This window comes from Humulus lupulus, chromosome 8 (genome assembly GCF_963169125.1).
Source record: "Humulus lupulus chromosome 8, drHumLupu1.1, whole genome shotgun sequence".
In the NCBI taxonomy this organism is placed as follows: Eukaryota; Viridiplantae; Streptophyta; class Magnoliopsida; order Rosales; family Cannabaceae; genus Humulus; species Humulus lupulus.
In genome coordinates this window covers 91,404,061-91,430,685 of record NC_084800.1, presented here as the reverse complement: position 1 = coordinate 91,430,685, position 26,625 = coordinate 91,404,061, and the positions used below count along the sequence as shown (strand labels likewise).

At 33.8% G+C, this 26,625-nt stretch overlaps 1 protein-coding gene across 1 annotated transcript; it reads right to left on the bottom strand.

Moving 5' to 3' along the window:
* Positions 1-19,861: 19,861 nt before the first annotated feature.
* Positions 19,862-25,241, bottom strand: LOC133798099 (cytochrome P450 714A1-like). The gene is made up of 5 exons (XM_062236291.1): positions 24,774-25,241; positions 23,272-23,498; positions 22,273-22,523; positions 20,938-21,313; positions 19,862-20,466 (listed from the first exon to the last, which is right to left on the bottom strand). Exons 1-5 carry the CDS (start codon positions 25,066-25,068, stop codon positions 20,029-20,031), a joined length of 1,587 nt encoding a protein of 528 aa, XP_062092275.1. The 5' UTR covers positions 25,069-25,241; the 3' UTR covers positions 19,862-20,028.
* Positions 25,242-26,625: the final 1,384 nt, after the last annotated feature.

The following is a 26,625-nucleotide window of genomic DNA, read 5'->3' as shown; positions in this document are numbered from 1 at the left end:
AATGCAACTGCCATTCAATTTCAAATGCATTTCAATGCAATGCTATGCAATATTGTAGATGTTGCAACTAAAGTTGCACATTTTTCAAAATTGATTGCAACAAAGGTTGAAGATGTTGCATAAAAGGTTGAAGATGTTGCATAAGAGGTAGAAACTTTGCAACATTGCAACTAAGGGAACATGTCAACAAATGGTACATCTCACTTTTAACCTTAAATGTAAACCAATACAACATCATGCAACAAAGAAACATATGGCAACCCAATACAATTTAAAAATTGCAACCTAATAAATTTTTCAAAAAATGCTTCATTCAACACGTAGGAATTAAGTGCAATCTAAAATGCAACACAACAACTAATGCAACCAAATGCAACATATAGCAACCAAATGCAAATTATAAAACAACCCCATTATTTGCAAATTATAAAACAACCCCATGCAACCAAATGCAACATATAGCAACTTAAAAAACTAATTATTCAAAATTAATCATGTTAAGCAACCTACCTTTGCTGATTGAGACTTAATGCCACCTAGATTTGATGGATCTTTTGTATTTTGAATTGGAATTTACAGGATTGGACAAGTGTGATTAGCTTGTTGATTTGGATATGACGGGAGCAATTTCTAATTGCAAATAGAGCTCACATTGTGTTGTTGCCTCAAATGAAAATGGAACTGTATAATTGAAATAGAAACTCTAAGAATATATAAATAATAAATAAAGTGTTTTGCAGCTTAATCCAACTTTCAATATTCTTATATGCAACTTACGTTTTGCTGAAACTATATTTTAGTTGGTTACAATTCACCACTATATTCTAAACATCCATTAGCAACTAAATGCAACCTGAAATGTAAAAAGAAAAGACACATCAGTAAGAACAGAGCATCATAAACTTCCAATTAATCAAAACAAAGAAGAAAATATAGCTATCTAACATAATGCAACCCAAAAATGCAACAAACAAGTAAAACCCACAATCTTTCCAAAGAAATTACCTCTGAATTCAAGTGAGATTCTGACATTAAAAAATAATAATTAATTTTGGTTGCTCAATTTTTATTGAATAACAATATAGTACCTATAAATGGACTGTAGCAACTCCTAAATTTGGATGTTAGATCATTTTTGCAACTTTCTTTGTAGAATCTGAAATGGAAAATTGAACCATTAAAGAGATTCTAAAATGTTAAGAAAAATTGAAAAATAGAAGAAAAACTAAAACAATATTAAATTAAAGATTACAGAATACCCATTGTTTCACATGTTGTTTGATTTGTGCAATTTCAGTTTTCTTTTCGTTGCATTTTTTTGTTGGGTCTTGTTTTCTTCAGCTGCTCCGGTTGGAATACCCATGGTTGCTGTGGAGGAGAAGCTTTTGTCTCGGCTGGAGTGGAGGAGCAGAATCATGGCTGGAATGGAGGAGAAGAGTCTCGGCTGGAGTGGAGGAGCAAAGTCACTGCTGGAATGGAAGAGAAAAGTCTCGCCTGGAATGGAGGAGCAAAGATAGTATTTCTGGTTTTTTTTTTTAAAAATTGTATTTGTTTTTTTCATTCTGTAAATTTGAAAAGACTTTTATTAGTTACCGTATAAACAAAAAAATCCCTTCTTAATTTTCGTGGGTCCCACTTATTTATAATAACAGAAAGAGAATGATATATAATATGGTGGAATTTTATTCCGAGCCACGTGACTGTACTTTTTATTCTATTTTTAACTATAAAACATAACTGTGTTCACGTAGTTTTTGTAATAATTAAAAAAATTTATTAGGAAGATTGTCTGGTAAATAATCTTTGTCACCATACTCGTACAACATATATTCTTATATGGACACGTGGACTCGTCTTGACCCTAATTTTTTTTTATGATTGTATTCATTGTATTACAAAAATTAAAATGTTGAAAACAAAGTTCAAACAGCTTGTCATACTCGTAATTTTATTCATATATTTATTATTATTATTATACACTTTGCATGTTTTTTTTATAAAATTTTTATATTATGTATGAAGAAATTTATGTTTTGTGCAATGGTTATTTTGGTCGATTACCCTTCATTTGTAAAAATTAATTTTTACACTTCGTGTTTTGTCAAAAAGTTAAAAATTAGATCGATCGATTATTTGAACACTCTATTTTGACCGATTACATTTTTTGAACTTTTATTTTTTAAAATTAACCTTTGGACCGCGTATGTATTCAAAAGATTCAAAATTCTTTATAAAATGTAAATTATATATGTACGCCCTGGTTTTCCCACGAGCTGTTAGCAAGCTCAGGTACGGCCTAATCATATCTTCCACGTGAACATCCTCAAGACCGGAGCTGCCATAGAAAGTTCCTACCTCCTCAGCTCGAGGTAGCCTAAGGGTTCGCCAATATTAGACTGAGTGTGGACTCTGAAGGCCACAGATCGAGGGAAGCATCCAGCTCTGGTACAAGCTAGAGTTGGAGGCTGTGACCTTTTATAAAGTCAACCACGCAAGGTAAACGTGCATATATCAGACATCACGTGTCTGATATATCCCTGACTTCTCGGACACGCAGCATGAACGTGCGCATTCAGACACCCACGACTGGGTTGGCCCATGCGGCCCATTATCCCCCTTACCTATTGATTAGACCACACTTCATGTGTCAGGTTTAGGAATTAATCATGACTATCACAGAGTTGACATGATAGGTAAGAAGGTCACGGGATGACCTTCTTACCAACTCCTAGGTGCCCTCTCCTATAAATATGGAGACCCTGGGAGTTGCAAAGGGTTGGATTCTATTGTGTAAGAAATACTCTGTAAAAGAATACCGAGCATATAGCAATAATATTGACTGGTGGAGTATAAGGATTTTAACCTTTGAACCACCTAAAAACGTAATTGTGTCACCAGCCCATTCCTAAAAAAGATCATTCATCTATTTCGGTTCAACATAAGCTCTAATCCCTTCCTCTTATTTTCTTAATTACCTGTTGGCGAAGAACCGCGTCAACAATATATAATATGTTTTATGTAAGGGTTCACACCATTTTGAACCTTATTTTTTAGCCGATTACCCAATTATACCCTTTATTTTTTAACAAATTAACTTTTAGACCTCGTGTTTTGTCAAAACGTTAAGAATATGAATATATATAGATAGATTATTTGAACCATATGTATTTTGGTCAATTACTTATTTGGACCCTTTATTTTTAAAATGGTAAAATAAATTATTAAAATTTATCGAACAAAGAGTTCATATTGAATTTTTAGAAAAAATATTTGACTAAAATAGAGTAAATCGGAATATATTTTCTTTTATATAATTGTGTTGTAGTTTAATTTTTAAATTATTTAAATATATATGTATATATGCATGCATGTTTCGTTTTAATTATAATATATATTTTTAAAAATATCTCATTTAAAAAGATATTTAAATATCTCTATTTAAATTAGTTAATTAATGTATCATTATATATAGATAGATGTTTAGAAACAAAGATAAAAGAAAATATATTTAATAGTAATTAATGTATTATTATATATAGATAGATATTTAGAAATTAAAATAAAATAAAAGAGAGTTAATTTTTTTTTTAAATAGAATAAAATATATTGTTTTTAGAAAATGTTGAATAAAAAAATGAGAAAAACTAAGAAAATATATAGAGTGATTTAGAGCAATTTTAGAGTGTCTTTATATAAATATATAGATTTATAATATTTAAAAGAATTAGAAAAACTAAGAAAATGCATCATCTTCTTAAGGCTCTCCTTTATATAAATATATTGTAAAAATGTATTTTTATAATATTTAAAAAAAAAATACAATATGAGTACGGAAATTATAATTTTTTTATAATGATAGAAAATTATAATTTTTGTAAACACTTAGTAATGTTAGAATTTTATATGGACTAATATAATTACAAACATAATTCCATTATCACAATCATTTTCTAGAGTGCCTACGAATAGTTAAAGACCATAATGGGATGGTTAATATTAATCTAATTGCAATTGAGGCACATGGTAGCACCCTAAAGACTATAGGTTGGCCCATTAAACCATAGTCCACCATATCTAATAATATAAGCCCAATAGGCCCAATATACCCCTTTGGGTAAGAAGGCATACGAGACATATATATAGAACATATGTGTTGTTGGGTAAAGTGAGATGTATGTGGTTTTGGTAAGGGTTGCTTTCCATAAGTTCTCTCTTGCATTGTTTTTCTAATATTGTTTTGTGTAGATCGTGAGATATTCAAGGATGAACATTGGAGACTCAATGTCAGGTATGTTTCATCTCTATATATTCAATTCAATGCTCTAAATAAAATGTGTTCCTGGATTGTTGTATGAGCATGTAATGTTGATTTGAATCTGATTTATGGATTTAATGCTCATAATATTGTTCATAATTTAGCAATTGCTATCAAGAGCCAGGTCTTTTGATTTTAGAGCTTATTGTCATATACCTCATTTTTTTGTCAATTTTTTTTTTACAATGAAATTTCGAATTGGGCTATGAAGAAAATTAGTATATTAATCATCAATGGGTTCATATCATTTTTTTGACAAAATTTTGGGGAATTTCTTGAGTGTTTTCGGCCATGTATACCCATTTTTTTTCAAAAAAAATTTCATAGAAAAATGTATATATGATTGTTGGTTTTGAGAGTTTTTTAACCCAAATGGAGGCTGGAAAGTGATAGAGGATGAGATATGGAGCAAAACCCCTCAAACAGAGTCAGATTTGGTGGCCGGAGATGGCCTCCGACCGGGTCACGAACCGGGTCGCGTAGACCCGAGAAGCAGACCCACGGGTCAATTTTGGGTGACAGAGACGATAAAAACGACATGTCGTTTTGCCTCTGTCAGGCAAAAAATGACATGTCGTTCGTACGGACATAGCCTCCCTTCAGCGAAAAACGACATGTCATTTGACGTGTGAGGGTCGATTTTTATAGTGACAAACGACAAGTCGTTTTGTCAAACGACAAGTCGTTTTTGGTAAACTACAAGTCCTTTTTTGGTAAACTACAAGTCGTTTTTGGTAAACTACATGTCGTTTTCTGAAACTTTTTTTTTTTTTTAAAGCCTTTTTTTTGGGGCGCGTGAGGGGTCTTTTTTTGGCCAAATTTTTACCATTTCACTCCTATTCTCATATCCTACTATTTGTATATGTTTATGCACAAGATTAATTCATAGATTTGTTTTCATAATTGTATTTATATTTAATCTTTTGTGGCATAAATCTTATTATATAATGTCAACAATTATTGTTTATTTTCTTTCCTGTCGTAAGAATAAGCATGTAAATTGTTCAGTAAAGAGGAACATTTAAATAATTATTTATTTGAATTTTGTGTTTTTTCCTCCAAAATTACATTAAGATCTATATAAGAAATTAATTATCCTATCGATAATAATTGCTTAGTAAGGATGCTTAATATGGTGAAGAAAATTTATTAAACATTATGAATCACAATTTATCTATCCTTTCGATAGTAAATTAATGTATTTGATTATAATGTTTAATAGATTGTTCTTACCTGTGTATGAGTTCTATTTTATGTGTTTGTCTAATAACTCTAGCATACACAATGATCATTTGTTATTTTGCGATCATATATTGATGAGAAAAGAGCACAAATGACATGGTTTATCATAACATGTATTTAATAGTTATTGCTCTTGTTTCTCATTCAACTGTAAGCATTCCTAGATCTCCTGCCGTCTTGACGCTGAATGCAACCAACCACAAGCAGTGGATTGAAAAAATCACGATGAACTTGACCTTCATGAAAATGGACTTGGCCTTGAGAATTGATGAACCATCTAAGCCTGCTAATGATGCTACTGAGAAGGATAAGAAATCTTATGAGGACTGGGAACACTCAAATCGTTGTTGCTTGATGCTTATGAGATATCACATGGACGAATTCATTCGTGATAGTATTCCCAAGTCTGAAAATGCAAAGGATTTTCTTGCTGCCATTTAGGAAAAGTATAAGAAATTCTCAAAGAATGAGAAGAATGAACACTTGAATATGCTGCATCACACTATTTACGATGGTTCAGGTGACATTAGGGCTCACATTGACGAGCTCATGGGCCACTATCATAAACTTAAGGCCATGGATATGGACCTTGGTGAGGATTACATTGTGTGGTTGGTGATGGAGAACATTCCATCTCAGTTTGATTCAATCAGATCAAGCTACAATGCTCAGAAGGAGCAATGGACTGTTGGGGAGATGTCTGCTATTCTTGCCAAGGAAGAGGAGGACATGAGAAAAGGTAGGGCAAGAAGTATCTCCATGGTGACAAACCCAAACAATCCTCACAAGAGAAAGTTCACTTCCAATAACTCTGGTAACCAAAGACCTCCCAAGAAAAAGGCACTTAGTCCTAAAGGGAATGGACAGTCCAGCTCATCCTCTAATGGTCATAAGAATTTGTTTTTCAAAGGGAAGTGCAACTTTTGCCAGAATTTTGGGCACAAGAAAGCTGATTGTAGAAAGCTCAAAGCTCACCTAGAGAAGAAAGGTAATTGTCTTGTGATGGTTTGTTTAGAATCCAATATTATTGATGTGCCCTCAAATTATTGGTGGTTAGATACTGGAGCCACAATTCATGTTACGAATTCCTTGCAGGCAGTGACAAGTCGAAGAAGACCGAGTAGTCTGGAGCAGAATGTGTGTTATATTATTTCATATAATATAATATTAGATTAAATAATGTGACAAAATGTGATTTGTCACACAAATGTGATTTGTCACACCTTGTAACATATTATTGAGAGTCACAAAATTGGACACATGTGTGTGTCCAAATGTGACATATTTTGGAGTTACAAAATCAGTTACAAATTTGTAACTCCCAAATATTACCCAATAATGTGTATATTATATGTTACACATTTTGAGATTGGATTTCATAAAGCCATATGAGAAATGGCTGATAGAGATGTGATTTTAACTCCCATATTGTGTATGGAAGTTACAAAATCAAGTGGGAATAAATTGGAACGTTTTGGAAAAAACTGAAAAATTCGTTGCTGAAATTGACTGAGCGCCGCGGCTCCTGGAACGAGCGCCGCGGCCCTAGTGGCTGATAGTTTCTTTGAATTTCGGTTTTTATCCAATTTTGAACGTTCCAACAGCCAAGTAACTCCCAAATCTCTATTTTAATTCCATAAAACATCCAATTAAACATTGGTAACAGCCATGGGGGTTGGTGGAATTTGAAATTCAAAGGGGTATCTCAAACTCTATAAATAGGAGCCTAATGCTCACTTGTAAGACACACCATTTTTCATCCACAAAGCACTTGGCTGAAAAATACACCTTGAGGATTGATTATTCCAGAGAGCTATTTCCTTGAGAGATCCCTTAGTGCTTAGAGAATAGGGGGAAATAAGCTTTTGGACAAAGGTCTTGAACCTTGTTCAAGTTGGTGATCCCCACTACTCTACACTTTGGTTGTGTGAGAGTTTGTTTGTGTTTTCATTCTTTTGTTCTTCTTATTTACTTGTATTGTTATAGTATTGAGTTTGTAATCTTCTTCTTCTACATCTTTTTATTTACTTGTATTTTGAGCAATTGAGTTGTAATACTTATTTAATCAATATTATCTTGTCCATTGTATTTTTGCATAGAGTTGTATATTTGGTTTTTCCATATTTCCATTGAGCAATAATATATATTCTCTAACAATCAAAAGCTTAATCTTCTCTTTGTTTCAATGGAAGGGGAGACCATCAAGATCATGAACCAAGACCTAGTGAGGTTGGATAGGTTTGATGGATCCAATTTCACTAGGTGGCAAGACAAGGTGAGATTTCTTTTGACAACACTCAAGATAGCCTACATCCTTGAGTCATCCTTGGCACCTCTAGCCGAGCCATCCGACAAAGACACTCCCGAGGAGGTGGAGAAAAGAAGGAAGAGAGAAGAGGACAACCTTCTTTGTAGGGGTCATATCCTCAATGCCCTATCCGATAGGCTATATGATCTCTATACCAATACCAAATCCGCGAAGGAGATTTGGGATGCCTTAGAGAGTAAGTACAAGGCTGAGGAAGAAGGTACAAGAAAATTCTTAATTTCTCAATATTTTGAATTTTCTTTCATTGATGGGAAAACTCTTTTACCTCAAATTCATGAGTTACAAGTGATTGTGAACAAGTTGAAAGTTCTCAAGATTGAGCTTCCCGAGGCCTTCCAAGTTGGTGCAATAGTGGCAAAATTACCACCAACTTGGAGGAGCTATAGGAAAAGAATCCTCCATAAGAATGAGGATTACACTTTGGAAGAGATCCAAAAACACATTAGAATTGAAGAGGAATCGAGAATAAGAGACAAGGGTGTGAATGAGTCTAAAGATGAGACTTCCAAGGCCAATGCGGTTTCACACAAGCATCCAAAGGGCAACAACAACAACAAAAGGGGTAGTGGGAACCCTTTAGGGCCAAAGAAAGATCATGGACAATTCAAAGACGTGAGAGGTCATTGTTTTGTTTGTGGAAAACCCGGGCACTATGCTAGAGTGTGTAGGTACCGAAAGGACCCACATGAGAATGAGGTAAATGCTATAGAAAAGGAAGAAGAGATCCTAGCATGATTACCATGTTTATGTGCCTTATTGGGAAAATTGTTATTTTGTAATAAAGCTTGTACTCTTGAAAGCTATCAATAAAATTAAAGTATTATTCTATGATGATTCTTTATTTTGCTATGAGACATTTGTGTGAGACATTAACAAAGTTTCAAAATGAACTTGTTAAAATAATAAGTAAGTGTGTAGACCTATTATTTCATAATGTGATTATTTGTTTGAGAAATTCTCACATTACACTTGTGTTCACATTTTATTTTGTGAAATATATAAAAGAAAGCAACTAAGTGAAAGTTACTTTCAAATAAGTGTGCCTTGCTTTAGCAAGTAAATGAATCAAGATAAACATTGAGGTTTTTTATCTTGATCTATTGAGTGTTTATCATGAAGCTTAAGGACTCATGATGAACTTTGAGAATCATAGGTCTAGATTTATCTTGGAGGATAAATGACTTATTAGAAATGAAGAGATTTCTATTTTAAAGTGACATTTTATTATCACTATGTGAAAAATGTGGGGGTGATGCTCCAAAGTTAATCAATTTATTGTTAATTAATTGATTAATTCGGTCATCCTATCAAATAGGTGATTTGGAATTCCACATTCTAAATCACATTGGCTATATGTGTATAGAATGAACAAATCTAGACATGTTGGTGTCTAAAGTCGTTGTTTGTAATATTTTGATTCAAGAAGGAATCAATTTAAAAATAAAGGAGAATTTTAGAAACAAAGAGGTTTCTAGAATTAATATTCAAGGAAAATGTTTATCTTGGATATAAAACTATAAAATAGTGGGGGTGTTGACTATGGTCAAAATCACTATTTTAAAGGGGTAACTATTTTAATCAAACTATGACTAGCAACAAAGTTTGAATAAAATAATGTGAGTGTCTAAGTATGCATACATGAGAAAATAAATGATTCAAATGGAATCATTTCTACATCTCAAGGGGTGGGACTTAGACTCCCTAAAGAGATTCACGGTTGATGGTAACCTATCTTAATACTAGTCACCAAACTAGTATTAGGTTCAATAGGTAATAACAAGTCAATCAAGTAAATAGATAGTAGTACTCAAATTTTGTCCCATCTGAGATATGAGTACTAGTGTGTTACCAAAATGAGGGTTAAAACCGAAAGGTTTTTTAATAGAACTCAGTCTTGAAAAGACAAGTATTTTAGGGTAACAAAATACTGTAAGAGTTCTACCTATATAGACCTAGGGGTGGTGCCGCCCCTCATGAGAATTGGGAGTCATTCTCAAGAAAAGTCTATGAATGGAATGTGCACATGGCCATTAACGGTGCAAAAGCGAGACATTGAGGTCTCAAGTGAACACAGCAAAGGTGTGTGTGTTATCACCGGTTTGTTATCAAGGGATAGTGGTTCAATGCTTCGGCAACCAAAATTTCAACAAACTTTGTGATAATTACACTAAGGTAAAATTCAAGTCGAAAGACATTTTACTTTATGTACCAATGCAAAGGTTTCTATAGAGAGTGATTATTTAATCAAGTGGGGGAATATTATATTTTAATATAATGTTTGATTGATTAAATAAGTGTTACAAAAGTGATTATTTAATCTAGTGGGGGAATGTTATATTATTTCATATAATATAATATTAGATTAAATAATGTGACAAAATGTGATTTGTCACACAAATGTGATTTGTCACACCTTGTAACATATTATTGAGAGTCACAAAATTGGACACATGTGTGTGTCCAAATGTGACATATTTTGGAGTTACAAAATCAGTTACAAATTTGTAACTCCCAAATATTACCCAATAATGTGTATATTATATGTTACACATTTTGAGATTGGATTTCATAAAGCCATATGAGAAATGGCTGATAGAGATGTGATTTTAACTCCTATATTGTGTATGGAAGTTACAAAATCAAGTGGGAATAAATTGGAACGTTTTGGAAAAAACTGAAAAATTCGTTGCTGAAATTGACTGAGCGCCGCGGCTCCTGGAACGAGCACCGCGGCCCTAGTGGCTGATAGTTTCTTTGAATTTCGGTTTTTATCCAATTTTGAACGTTCCAACAGCCAAGTAACTCCCAAATCTCTATTTTAATTCCATAAAACATCCAATTAAACATTGGTAACAGCCATGGGGGTTGGTGGAATTTGAAATTCAAAGGGGTATCTCAAACTCTATAAATAGGAGCCTAATGCTCACTTGTAAGACACACCATTTTTCATCCACAAAGCACTTGGCTAAAAAATACACCTTGAGGCTTGATTATTCCAGAGAGCTATTTCCTTGAGAGATCCCTTAGTGCTTAGAGAATAGGGGGAAATAAGCTTTTGGACAAAGGTCTTGAACCTTGTTCAAGTTGGTGATCCCCACTACTCTACACTTTGGTTGTGTGAGAGTTTGTTTGTGTTTTCATTCTTTTGTTCTTCTTATTTACTTGTATTGTTATAGTATTGAGTTTTTAATCTTCTTCTTCTACATCTTTTTATTTACTTGTATTTTGAGCAATTGAGTTGTAATACTTATTTAATCAATATTATCTTGTCCATTGTATTTTTGCATAGAGTTGTATATTTGGTTTTTCCATATTTCCATTGAGCAATAATATATATTCTCTAACAATGTGTACATGGGAGACGATACAAAAGTCCAAATCGAATTTTTGGGGATAGTTAGATTGCAGTTGAATACAGGACATTTTTTGGAGTTACAGGATGTTGCTTACATACCCTCTTTTAGGAGGAATTTGATTTCTGTATCTATTTTGGATAAGCTTGGATATAGTTTTCTTTTTGGAACTGGAAAACTCACTTTGTATCGTGACTCTCTTTTGGTTGGAAATGGAACTTTATGTGGAAATTTATATAAACTTGATTTGCATGATGTTACTCCTATTGTTTCTACTTCTCTTAATACTGTTGTTGGTTCTAAGCGTGCAAGGTTAGATTTAAAATCTTCTATGTTGTGGCACAAACGTTTAGGCCATATCTCTAAAGATAGAATGCAAAGGTTGGTGAAAGATGGGGTTCTACAAGGTCTAGATTTTTCAGATTTTACTGCCTGTGTTGATTGTATTAAAGGAAAGTTAACAGCCAATGTTAGAAAAGGTAAAACAGATAGGTGCACATGATTGTTGGAGTTGATCCATACTGATATTTGTGGGCCTTTTGTTCCGCCTGCTATGGGTGGTTATAAATACTTTATCACCTTCATTGATGACTTTTCCCGGTATGGCCATGTTGAGCTCATTCGTGAAAAATCTGAATCTTTAGATGCGTTTAAGATTTTCAAGACGAAAGTTGAGCTTCAAAAGGGGAAGAAGATCAAGGCAGTTAATTCTGATAGAGGTGGAGAGTATTATGGACGTTATGATGAAAGTGGAAGGAACCCCGGGCCTTTCGCTAGGTACTTACAGGAATGTGGCATTGATGCAAGATATACAATGACAGGAACACCCCAACAGAATGGAATTGCTGAAAGGAGAAATCGCACTCTTCTTGACATGGTGCAATGTATGTTGATTCATTCTAGTTTGCCAGAGTTTTTATGGGGTGAGGCATTAAAGACTGCAGCTTATATCTTGAATCAAGTGCCCAGCAAGTCTGTCCCAAAGATGCCTTATGAGCTATGGTCAAGTAAGAAACCAAGCTTGCGTCATTTTCATGTTTGGGGTTGCAAAGCAGAAGTGAGGCCCTATAATCCACAGTCTAAGAAACTTGATCCGAAGACCATTAGTGGCTATTTTGTGGGCTACACCATTGGATCAAGGGGTTCCAGATTTTATTGCCCATCTCACACCACCAGGGTTATAGAATCAGATAGGGCTGTCTATTTTGAGTATGAATTTGATTCAAGTCAAGGGTCAAGAGAAATTGTTTTCAGGGAAGAACGCATTTTTGTCCCTGTACCTATCGCTTCCGCTCCTATTGATGACCCTGTGATTGAACAGATTCCGGTAGAAACTCATGATGAACCTCAAAATCAAGAACAAGGTGAAAATCTTGATATTGGGGATGATGAAGCTATGGTGAGAAGATCACAGAGAACCCGCAGGTCTGCTATTCCTAATGACTACCTTGTTTATTTACAGGAACATGAGTTTGATGTGGGAGACACTTTTGAGCCAGTTACTTATCAAGAAGCTATGAATAGTCCTCAATCTGTGTTGTGGATGGATGCAATGAAAGATGAGTTGAATTCTATGTCACAAAATGAAGTTTGGGAGTTGGTTGAATTACCCAAAGGTTGCAGACCCATTGGATGCAAATGGGTGTATAAGATCAAACGTGACTCGAATGGGCAAGTGGAAAGGTATAAGGCTAGGCTTGTGGCTAAAGGCTATAGCCAGAGAGAAGGTATTGATTTCAAAGAAACCTTTTCACCTGTTTCCACCAAAGATTCCTTGCGAATCATTATGGCTATAGTTGCTCATTTTGATCTAGAACTCAATCAAATGGATGTGAGGACTGCCTTCTTGAATGGAGATTTATTTGAAGATGTTTACATGACTCAACCTATTGGTTTTGAGAAGTCTGGCAAAGAACACATGGTTTGCAAGCTCAAAAAGTCTATCTATGGGCTTAAACAAGCATCAAGGCAGTGGTATCTCAAGTTCGATATGATTGTCACTGCAAATGGCTTCAAGGAGAATGTAGTAGATCAATGTATATACATGAAGGTCAGTGGGAGCAACTTTATTTTTCTAGTATTGTATGTTGATGACATCCTGCTTGCATCTAATAATTCTGATCTGTTGTCTGAGACGAAACAACTTTTGTTTAGCCATTTTGATATGAAGGACCTTGGTGAGGCTTCCTATGTGCTTGGGATTCAGATTCTTCGGGATAGGGCTAATGGTATTCTTCGTTTGTCTCAGAAGACTTACATTGATCGGATCTTGAAAAGATTCAATATGCATGCATGTTCTCCTGGGAAGGCACCAATAGTGAAGGGTGACAAGTTCTCAAAGGCTCAATGTCCACAAAATGATAAAGAGAGAGATGAAATGAAAGTCGTTCCCTATGCATCACTGGTTGGTAGCTTGATGTATGCTCAAGTATGCACACGTCCTGGTATTGTTTTTGTTGTCGGCGTGTTGGGTAGATACTTGAGTGATCCTGGTCTTAGCCATTGGAAAGCGGCTAAGAAAGTCATGAGGTATCTTCAGGGTACAAAGGATCATATGTTGACTTACCGGCGAGCTGATACTCTTGATATAGTTGGGTTCAGTGACGCCGATTATGCAGGATGCGTGGATGATAAAAGGTCCACTTCAGGCTACATTTATATGATGGCTGGAGGAGCTGTTTCATGGAAAAGTGTCAAGCAGACACTCACAGCTTCTTCTACGATGGAGGCAGAGTATATGGCGTGTTATGAGGCTACTTGTCAAGCAATATGGCTGCGGAATTTCATTTCAGCATTGAGTGTTGTAGACTCTATTTCGAGGCCGCTGAAATTGTATTGTGACAACTTCGCAGCAGTAGCTTTCTCTAAGAACACTAGGAGTACTTCTCGCTCAAAGCATATTGATATAAAGTACTATTTTGTTAAAGAGAAAGTCGCTGAGTCCCTCATTTCTATTGAGTACACGCCTACCACTAGCATGTTGGCAGACCCACTAACGAAAGGCTTACCTATATGTGTGTTTTTAGAACACGTTGCCCAAGTGGGATTGTCAGGAGCCTAGCTTGTTGAGCTCAGTGGGAGTTTTGTTATTTATGTATTGAACATGCTAGTATTTTGTATGGATTGCTTATAGCTTGTGTTTTATTCTGAACATGCATAATGATAATTGAAGCCACTTCTTCTTGTTGCTATTACGTATATATGTTTATATATGTATATACTATTGTTCAACGAAGTGACAGGTACAAAAGAAGATGAATGCGCATAGTCTCAATCAATTGTACATCATGCATGTTTGGTTTGATAGTTAATGGTTGTTATGATATTTAAATGTCTACGGGGCCAAGTCATATGTAATATTTGTATCCTATCGGTATAATATTATGTATGATTTATTTGATTGCCATATATGTGTTAAACAATATTATGGTGGTTTGATTATATTGTCCAAGTGGGAGAATGTTAGAATTTTATATGGACTAATATAATTACAAACATAATTCCATTATCACAATCATTTTCTAGAGTGCCTACGAATAGTTAAAGACCATAATAGGATGGTTAATATTAATCTAATTGCAATTGAGGCACATGGTAGCACCCTAAAGACTATAGGTTGGCCCATTAAACCATAGTCCACCATATCTAATAATATAAGCCCAATAGGCCCAATATACCCCTTTGGGTAAGAAGGCATACGAGACATATATATAGAACATATGTGTTGTTGGGTAAAGTGAGATGTATGTGGTTTTGGTAAGGGTTGCTTTCCATAAGTTCTCTCTTGCATTGTTTTTCTAATATTGTTTTGTGTAGATCGTGAGATATTCAAGGATGAACATTGGAGACTCAATGTCAGGTATGTTTCATCTCTATATATTCAATTCAATGCTCTAAATAAAATGTGTTCCTGGATTGTTGTATGAGCATGTAATGTTGATTTGAATCTGATTTATGGATTTAATGCTCATAATATTGTTCATAATTTAGCAAGTAATTCTTCAACTTTTCTTAAATATTATATATGTTTGTATAATTCATTGGAATTTATATATAATATATAAATTTGATAAACTAAAAAAAATAACCTATTGGATAAGATTGAGTTAATCAATCATTATAAGAAAGAAGTATTAATATTTAGACAAATTACAAATCAAAGTCAATAAAAGGTTTATTTATAGACTAAAAGTATAACCCCACAATGATTTGTAAACCATGTGAGACTATAATGATTTTTTAAATTATTAATTAATTATTTTTTTAAATAAAAAAAATAGAAAAATTACAAATTATGATAAAATAGATAAATCATATATTAATGATTTTAGGAATCCATAACATCTTTCTATAACTCTCATTTATATAAATATTAAATAAAAGAGTAGAAAAACCACAAATTATGAGAAAATAGTTTATAAATATTATTGATTCTAATAAACTGCATCAACACTCTCATTTATATAAATATATAAATTTTAGGAAGTCATTTATATAAATATATATAGATTACACATGGTTATACAGTATACTACAGGACCGAGTTTAATTTTAATAACAGGAAGAACAAAAAACAAATGTAGTGCCACTTTTTTTCTTTCTTCTCCGTTCCGTTCTCAATTACTACTATTCTTATACACAATATATATATCTAATAAAACTTTTGCAGATCATAGTTAGCAAGGACATCCATTCAAATAAATAAATCACATATAAAAGAAGATTAAAAAGCTAAAAAATATTAATATTAAGGGATCCATTAGTTGCAATAAATTGATAATTTATCCCGCAACACATTTTCAATCTCATTTTCTCATATGAAACTAATTAAACCATCGAGAACACACTTTAGATTTTTTTGAAAGATAAAGAAATTTCCATTCATTGGTAAGAAGGACCAAAATCCTTTTACAGGTTAGAAATACTCAATGAGCAAATACTAGTCTCCCGAAGGAAATGACCCACTGCAAATTAGGCTAACCAAGGCTTTACAAAGTTCATAAACTCTAAAAATTACAAAATTCATAAACTCTAAAGAGGAAACCAATTATAGATATGTCTACTAAAAATTAATAAAGTTCTAGCACTTGAGCCTCCCAATAGTGTAGATGTAACGTCCCAAAATTCATAATAAGGCTTAGTGCCTTGATTAAGGGTCAGGAGAGCATTATTGGAATATTATGTGTTTATATGTGAATTTGTTGAATATTTGTGTGATTATGTGAATTGCATGAGTTATATTATAATGTGACTAATTAGGCATGCTTAAGTGTATTAAATGTGTGAAACGGGCCAACTTTTATTTAAAGGGGCACATTTGTAATTTTGACCCGCCAAGGGTATAATTGTAATTATATGATTGAGACCACATTATTATGTGGATATCTTTGAGATATTCAACAAGAGTCGGTCCTCTTGAGCAAGATAGCGATTTAGTCACAACGGGGATTAATACTCGGCTCGGAGTGATCCAAGGGGGTATTTTGATAATTCGGTGAGTCACCGAGACTCATTGGAGTGTGAGTCGTGTTTTGGGAAGAATAGTAATATTCCAGGATTGGCATAATTATTTTGGAGCTACGAGTATAGAGCGGGAGTCAGAGAGTCGAAATGACATTTTTGCCCTTGGAGGGCGTTGAGAGGAAAGTGTTGCCTTAGGGGCATTTTGGTCTTTTAGACCATTAGAATTACTTGAGTTGGATGAGTTAATTAACTCAGAAACAACATTCTCTCTCTCTCTAGTCTAGAATTCTTGATCTTAAAGCTTGGAAGTAAGCTTGCTAAGGAATTGAAGTGGTTCTAGGCAGAGTTTGGAAGCTTGCAAACTTAGTAATCAGCTGGGAAAATGTTTTAGCATAGGTAAATTCAAGTTTCTGAGTTTCTAGTTTTGGTTTTCAAAGTTTTTGAAGTTTATTGAATTTTGAGTTTTAAGGGAGTTTTGATTGAGTTTTAAAGTGGGTTATTATGTTTCTGAGTTACTGAGACGATTTTTGTGGTCAAAATTTGTTAAAATCACTTGAAATATGGGTTCCCAGGCTCACACTGCAGCGCTGTTTGTGGGGCGCCGCGACCCTCATGAACTTAGTGGCATAGGTGGTGCCTCGAACCACCTTAGTATCGTGGCGCTAGGCAGGTTGCGTCGTGGTCCAATGGTTTTGGGCTCGGGGCTCTCTGCTTAGTTGAGCATCGCGACCCTTTTAAGGGTGCATCCCGGCTCAATGGAGCAAAGAGGCTAGATTATATTTCAAGTTGTGGGAACCCAAACTTAAAGGCTTGGGAATGGTTCTACTACCGTATTTAGTAGAATTCAGGGTCCTGGAGGCTAGGACTTGGTCTAGAAGCCTTATTGGTTCATTTCTTGATTGTTATTCCTTGTTATGGGTGTGACTAGGGTGAACCGTTAGGCTCGAGAGGAAAGGATCGTACTTGGGGTCGTCATACGTTATTCACTCATGACCTAAGGTAAGAAAACTGCACTTGGACTATTGTTAGGGCTCGAGACCTAGTTATAAAACATGGTTATAACCATGTTTATGATGTTTTATTAAACATGTTGATTGCGCTGTGCATACTTATGTTAAGTAATGAATATTTATCTGTTATGTCTGATTGAAAAGCTCGGCTTATAAGTCGAGGGTTATCTGTTATATCTAATTGAAAGACTTGGCTTATAAGTCGAGGGTTTATCGATTATATTTGATTGAAAAGCCTAGCTTATAAGTCGAGGATTTATCTATTGTATTTGATAAAAAACTCGGCTTAACAGTCAATGGTTTACTTATTACAAATATGATTGAAAGGCTCGACTTATGAGTCGAGGGCGGCAATAGTGTGCTGAACGCATGTCGATGTGGTTAAGCTAGCCTAGAAGTGTGATATACGTTTGAACGACCCTATGGCCACTTGAAATAAAAAGTGCCAAGTACACTTGGCTAGCCTAAGGGTTGGTTATACAGGGAATAAGGCAATGGGCTCCAGTGTGGCTCTATAGTCACTTATCTGGATTGAATGCATGGACAAGTAGGATTATTACTGCTAGGCATGTTAATTATGATTCTGTGATCTAATGATTTACCGCTTATGAGCATGATTATGTTTTCTTGTTGAGCCTCGGGTCACGGGTGCTATATGGTGCAGGTAAAGGAAAAGAAAAGCTGGACAAGCAATGAGTTGGAGAGCTCAAGGGGCCAGTGCCGACTACTGAGTCTACTTCTTCTTGTGATGCTTCACCAACCTCTGCTCCTCGAGATCTACACATTATGATAGAGGTACTAGGTCAACGATCTTGTCATATGAGACGATATAGCCAACAACCAAGACTGAAGGCTATTGGTGGAAAATGAGTGACTAGTATTTCTTCTGGTTCGAGTTCCAGTCAGACACAATATAACCCAGAAGAAATTACTCAACTTCGTCTGCAACTTAAGGAACAATAAAGGCAACAGAAGGAATAGCAGAGGCAACAAGAGGAACAACGAAGGCAAGAAAAAGGACAATTTCAGAGTTATTTTTAGACACAACAATCCTGGATGGCTTAAATAGCTAATTTGTGGTCATAGCAAAACCCTAGACAACCGGCGCCCCCACTTCCCCATCCTCCACAGTTCTCTCAGGCACCAGCTCCGCCACCTCGGCCACCTCCTACTCAGGATGATTTTGATGATGATGATGATGATGCTGGTACCACTTGACTCTAGGTTCTAATGTATTTTTTATTTGTGTTGAACTTCATAATTATAAGTTTAATTTTCTTTACTGAACTTCTTGCTTGCTATGTGTTATTTGTTTGTACTGAACTTCTTAATTATTGTGTTTAAGTATCTATATTGAACTTCTTAATTATTGTGTTTAAGTGTCTATACTGAACAATTAATATTTAAACTTTTGAATTCTTAATGTTAATTAAGTATTAGTTATTTTGATTTTAATTTCAATTAATAAATAAATATAAAAAATTATAATTATATTAATTAATAATATGAAAAAATAAATTATATAATTATATAATAAATTATAGAGTGCCCACAAAAGTATTTCAATGTTGTTCACCGGTGAAAATGGCCCAACTGCCGGTGAAAAAGGGTCATCGATCCAAAATCTGACGCACTTTTGCTGACGCGTTGACTTTTGCCGACGTGTAAAATTGCCGATAAAACATATTATATCGGCGCAACTAGTACAGCGCCAACAAAGGGTGGTTCACCAATGAAATATCACCGGCAACTTTTGTTGGCGCTAAACTGCGCCTGCAAAATGTTTTTGACAGTTACCGTCGCAATATGGGTACTTTTGCAAGCGCAAATTTGCGCCGTCAAAAAGTTTCATTTTTGTAGTGAGAAGAACCCAAATCCAAAGGGGTTTGACGGCTGTCACCATTTCTTAAAATTGGGAATTGAATTACAAAATATAAAGATTAGGGACTTAAAGTGCCCAAAAAGTAGAGCAGGTTGGAGGTTTTTTTTTTACTACAAATAAGCTAAATTTATATCATTTTGACTTTGTACTGCTTTTAATTTAATTTGTTGGATACAAGCAACCGAATCATACCTATCTTGGCTATATATATATATATATATATAAACATATATAAATAAGAAAAAGCAACCACATAAACTTGTAAAATTGTAAATATAAAATTATAGAATATTATTGATCACCCCACACCAAGAAAGATTGATGTATCACAAACCAAACTACATGTAATTATACAATATTACTACATTTTATATATATGTTTGTCGGGGAATATGCAAGCCGCTATATATATAGCTATATATAACAGTAATTTCTCAATCATCAGATGTTTTTGTGATAAGGATTTGTACTCCATTTCCGGGCTCTACGATCATTCTATAAGCCGGAGAATGATGGTACTTAGGAGATAAAGAGAAAGAAAACCTTGATATTATAAGGGACAAAATGACCTTCAACTCTACCATTGCGAAGTTTTTGCCTAAACACAAGCGAGGACCCAATCCAAAGGGAATATAGGCTTGCGGGGACAGCCTGCAAGCTTGGGCCACGCCCTCGGCAAACCTCTCCGGCTTGAATTCGTTGGCGTCGGGCCCCCAAACATCAGAGTCTCGGTGCAGAGTGGGGATCAGAGTCCATAGACATACCCCTTTTGGGACAGTGATGTTTCCCACTTTGGTTTCTTCCAGTGCCTCCCTTGATACGAAGGCTGCTGGTGGGTATAGGCGTAACACTTCTTGAATCACCATTGTCACCTATACATACATATAAATATACATAATTATGTATGGTTCAATTCGGATCAAAACTAAGTATTGTTAACACACTGTTCATAATAGGAAGCATCATGAGTATATAATATTATTACTCGAGCATTTCATATAGCTATTGTAATGAATTTCTTCTCATGTTTTGAATTGTACATAACAAAATAATTTGGACATATATATATATATACAAATGTCTAAACAAACTGTAAGAGTTCATGTCATAATCATGAGTGTAGTTTCTTGAGACGACCTAAACTACCACACAATTAATTTCTCTTGATATCACTATTGGTTTCTAAAGCCATATATACCAGTAGTACATATGAATTGCACACACACACACACATATATATATATATACACATATGAAAATCATGACAGCTAACAACTCTTACTAAACCCGAGACTTTGGAAAGAAAAAACAAGTTTGAGAATTGTTAGAAGTTGATATAGTACCGTTTTTAAGTGGGGAAGAGAAGTAGCATCCGGGAGGCCATTAGGGCAAACTTGAGCCAACTCGGATCGAATCCGAGCTTGCCACTCGGGATGCGAAGCAAGCATCATCAAACACCATGAGGTGGCGACGGCGGTGGACTCATGGCCGGCGAAGTAGATACTCTTGCAATTATCAACAATGAAGCGTTTACACGAGTCCTTGTCCAAACTTTGGTCGCCACTGGCCGCCTCTAGTATGTGCTGCAATAAGTCCCTTTTCTCTGAAACAACCTCTTCCGCTTGTTGGTCTCGCTCTTCTATGGTCTTCCATATCAACGACTCTATCTCTCTCTCCAAGCAGCTGATTTCGTTTTGTTTTTTGGCTCCGAAAATATTCCTGTCACGTACAATAATAATAACATTAAACAATAATTGTCCCTGAAAATGTACTAGCTACTTAACCAGCTGTAATAATGTTTCACTTTGATTTATCACAAAAAGAAATTGGAAGTAATAAGCTGACAAAAAATGGGCCACTGAAATTAGTAAAAAGGACAGCATGCATGTGTTTGCAACGGATCCCACATGTTTGTCTAGCTAGAGTGCAGCCAATTAATTGTTGCTTTTCGCCACTCTTTTTTCTTTTTGAACAGATATTTACTAGTGATAAACACTTGGGAAAATCTCAGCTCACTCTTTTTTTTTTGCCTTTCTTTTTTCTTTTTTTATTATATATATAAATTAAAATTTAGCAATATTATCTTTGACGAAAATATGAGAGGCTTTAAAATGTTCACTTTCAATATTTAAAATATGTTCCAAATAATGATCGATTCCTTGTCGTTGAATTTCACTTTTCAACACGTTTCAAATATTTTACTCTTTCAATTTTATTGCGTGGTCCAAATGAGAATATAGCTAAAAAAAAGTATGAAAAAGACTACCACCTGAGAAAAAGAAGTATATAATTCATCATCATCATTAAAAACTTCCAAAAAAAAATACCTGTTTTTCACAACAACTCTCTCGAATCATTTGAAAAAATCAATAAAAAATGTAACTAAAACTAATCTTTGGTTACCAGAATATATTTTTAAAGCTAAAAAGATACAGCAATTAAGTCACTATAACTAATTATACATTAATTTTTGTTCTCAATATCGTTCGCAAAACATTCTAGTCTTCAGGCTTATATTCTTTATATATTTCCTTATATATTTTAATTTTAGCAACAAATTATGTAAGTTACGATATAAAAGTAAGATTTATAAGGTTTAATTATTAGATTCTAATACATACATATATATATGTATGAGAACAATTTAATAATGATGGAATAAAATTTGATTTGCATACCCAAGATTAGTTACTCCAAAGAGAAAACCTTGGTGAGAAATGGTTTTCTGAAGGCTTCTAAGCTTAGAGAAAACCTCACGGCCTTTGGCATAAGAGCTTCCGAAACAGACTCTAGAGATAACATCAGCGGAGACGCCCCTCAAATCCTCATCAACTTTAATCTCAGCCGTCAACCCACCCTGGGCTTCAATACACTCTTCCCATTTCTTAAGCATTGGCTCTGCTGACTCCAGCATTAGACCCACCATTTCCTGCGCTCTCACATCATATATATATATAATTATTATGTTTATAATATATATATATACCTCTATATAATAACATGCATGCATAATGCATAAGGATCCAAAATGGTATCAATCCTTATATTATGTTGTGAAAGAATAGCCCTACTATCTGATAATTTGGTCCCAACAGTGTCATTATAATTCTAGCCTTTTGGCTAGAAGTTTCACAAGTAATAATAGCCTATATATTTATACATATATTTATTTATTTGTATATCTTCGTTCGTTGATATAAGGAAGGACAAAAAGATAAGGGACCCAACTATATAAGAGTTAAAACACATAAATATGAGTTTTATAAATACGGTGGAACTATGTGGGAAAGTATAGAAATCGAATATTCGGCTAAAAACAAAAATGTCAATTTCATAGAGAGAGAGATTCCAGTACTGCATTCATTAAGTTTAGTGAATACGATCATTACTAGAAAAATGCAAATGATGATTACTATTATGAAAAAGTATCATAAAAACAAAAGATCTAATTTTCGAATTTTTAGATATATTCTTAAAAGCAAAGATGATCGAGGAGCATAATTTGACTAATGAAAAGTAATGTTTTAATCATCATATTTTTCTTTAACTAAAAAATATGTAACCAAGAATTCATAATAAATAGAAACATATCAATCAATTAGGTTTGACAACTCACAATTACGTACGTAATATTATATATATATTCAATATTATTATAGAGTGTGATTATTACGTACCTTGACTTTGTCCATGTAGAACTCGGGTGCAACAATCTTCCTCTGTTGCGCCCATAAAAGGCCATTAGATCTCAAAATGCCGTTGCCAAGCATGGGCGCAAGCCTCTTGGTTACGTAAGTAGGCTTACCCAATTCCAATGTAAGACTTTGATTCAATTCCTTCACTAGCTCTGGCTGGTTGATATACAAGTGTTGCCTCATTCCAGTTGAATATGTATATAATAAACCTATATATATACATGTAATTATTCAATCTTTGTTAAACAATTATATGCACAAGCTGAGAGGAAGTACCTATAGTTTTTATGTTGTTCCATTATTATTTTATTTTATAAATCTATAAATAAATGCAAACAAAAATAGCTAGTATAAATAAGATGGAAAACTCTATTTTAGATATAGCCATAAAAAAAATCAATATATATATATATATACATTTTCGAGTGGGTCATTATGTTTCCTCATGAAACAAAAGCAGCTAGCAAAAGAGATGTATATGATATAATATGTAGTGGACCCACTCTTCAAATTATGATATGGGCCATGAGTAAGCTCTGCAATTTTGGACTTCGAGATTAATCTCTTCCACCCAATCAGAACCATCGATCCATCTTTTTCTCTTTTCTCTTCTCTTTTTTATTTTTTTTAAAGGAAAACCATCGATCTCTATATAATCCAAGTTTCAAAAACAAAATAATCAACACCAGGACCACACTTATTAATTAAATTATTAAATAAATCATATGCATTTGGTACCAAATTAGTGACGAGTTACTAACAGAGACTTATATATAATTAATACATTTCACTTGGATTTTTTATTGGAAATGCCGATGCTAGGCCACCAATTATATACCCATTTCGTATGAAGAAAAGTTTTATAATACATAGTTCAAACATCATTTAAAGCAGTCAATGTCACCAACTGTATATTTAATATTATATATATATATAAATCTATATATACCATTTAGAACACTCAAATTTTTCATATCTGCTATAATAATCAGTAAAAGCTTGGCAGCATATATAACTATATATATATAGTTAAATATTCATTCGAGTTCCCATCAATAAAATAAAATCAAGATTAGAGTTATCCAAAATTCATTTTACGGCATAATTATCGTTTTGGACTACTAACTTTCTAAAGTCACCCCTCTCACCAATTATTTAACTTTCTCAACAAGCCTCTGGTAAAAAAATATTAACACAGAACGATAAGTGCTAATATAATAAGTTCACCAATTTCTATTCACTACAAAGAAAAATCACAAGAAACACACATATAAGGAAAGAAAACAAAGAATAACCAAATGTAGAAAGTGGTTAATTGTTAAGGCCTTGCATTTTCTTGAGAAAGACGTAACATGTTAAAACTTCTAAAAACAAGTAGCTATAGCTATTGCAAGCTGTTCGATCATGAACAATATATTATATATATATATATATATTATAATTACAAAGAAAACAATAATAGAGAAATTTAAGGGGCGTAATACCGTATTCTTTTCTCCACTGTTCCAAGTATGGGAAGAGGGTGGAGGTGTAATCGTGTGCTACGAACTCAGAGCAATAGTCATGAAGAGGAGCTTTCAAGGCTTGAAGCTGGATTTTCTGCATCTCTGGCAGATTCCCATACAAAAACGACGGCGTTGGACCTTTAATACCTTGCATTCGGAGCTTCCTTCGAACTCTTTCAGATTTGAACCAAACACTATTATAGATATGAACTAAGAATCCCAATACCCCTATACCACATAAAGAATACAAGACTCTCAACACAATTACCTCCATCTCTCTCTCCCTCTCTCTCTCTCTCTCCTCTTTCTAATTAAATTTCTCTGATATATCTCTCTCTCTCTCAAACTTCAACCCTCTATATTTATAGCCAAAAAAACCCCATTATTTTGCTTAAATTAAGAAATCTGAATACACATATGTATAATATACTTGTTTATAGTTTATATTATATACATGACACATGGACAATTTAAAGGTGTGTATATATGTAGAGAGAAAGAGAGAGAGAGAGAGAGTGCGTGTGTGTGGGTGATATAGTAGGCAGGAGCTAACTAGATAGGACCCATGGCAAAGATTCTCTGTTAGTGTGTGAACGGATATAAGGTTGTGGACAAGTACATACCCATATATATGTTGAAAATAAATTAAAAAGGGTCGCATGTATGTGTTTATCCTATGTGTATGTGTTTATATATAATTTGTTTCATATATATATATACATATATTGTAAGATCTAGAGTAAATTAATGACAACTAAGGTCTCATGACTATAATTTTACTCACAATCTATTAAATAGTGATAAAATTCATTTTTATGACTAATATTTTTAGCAACAAACTTTCTAGTCTCACGATACGAGCATAAAAAAAAAAGCAAAATACTTTTTTATATGTCATTTTGTACAGTACTTTGGTATAATTTTCGTATATGCACATAGAAATTTATGTTAACGATTATAATACTTTTAGGAACATGATCATATCATCATGTGTAAGATATATATTCTAATTGATAAGATATGTATATATATATACTCATGAGATTATAGAACAAAATGGAATAACATGTTAGACTGCAAAGAGACGCATGTCTATTGGCAGATGGGGATCGATATATGCTGATAATGAAAGTGATAGGGATCGATGTATATATGTACTTGAATAGGGAAGTGTGGGGGAGAGAGTATATATGACTTTATTACTCATCATATCATAACGCGGTAACAGTCAAATCTTACAATACAGGTAGGACTAGGACCCCACTTACACATCATTATATATTTGTATCTAATTAGTAGAAATTCTTAATTATGATTGTCATGAAATAACCCTAATGTCTTATATGCCTCATGTTATTTAGCATGCATGTTATTTGGTTTGGTCGACATTATTATTTCTCATAATAATGCTATAATTAATTACCATAATTGGTAGTTTTTGGTATATGTGTGATTAATTTGCTAGTTTTGTAGCTAGCGTGTGCGTGTGATATATTAATAAAACTCTAGACTTTACTAGTTATTTTGATAGATTAAAAAAAAACCCCATTAGATGTGGCTTAAGCTTAAGCTACAAGGTACAGATATTTTAGTGAAAATATGTACTAAGAAACAGATAAGCTCGACCAACGTCCCACTCTATGACCTCACGTCACCTACTGATCTCTTTCTCTTGCCAGGTTTCAAAAGCTGTGGTGGGAAAAAAAATTCTTTTTTTTTTCTTTTTGGGAAAAAAAGTTAAGAGAAAGGTAGATAAATTGGACCAATTTGTAGCTATAGGGATCAATAGCCAAAGAATAATCTAAATCGGTTATCTTTATATAGTTGGTAT

Coding starts and splice junctions, on each gene's coding strand:
- LOC133798099 (XM_062236291.1), bottom strand. CDS start 25,068: ATGGAGGTAATTGTGTTGAGAGTCTTGTATTCTTTATGTGGTATAGGG. Junction 21,314..22,272: donor TTTGGAGTAACTAATCTTGG/GTATGCAAATCA, acceptor TGTACGTGACAG/GAATATTTTCGGAGCCAAAA. Junction 20,467..20,937: donor CTCTTCCCCACTTAAAAACG/GTACTATATCAA, acceptor ATGTATGTATAG/GTGACAATGGTGATTCAAGA.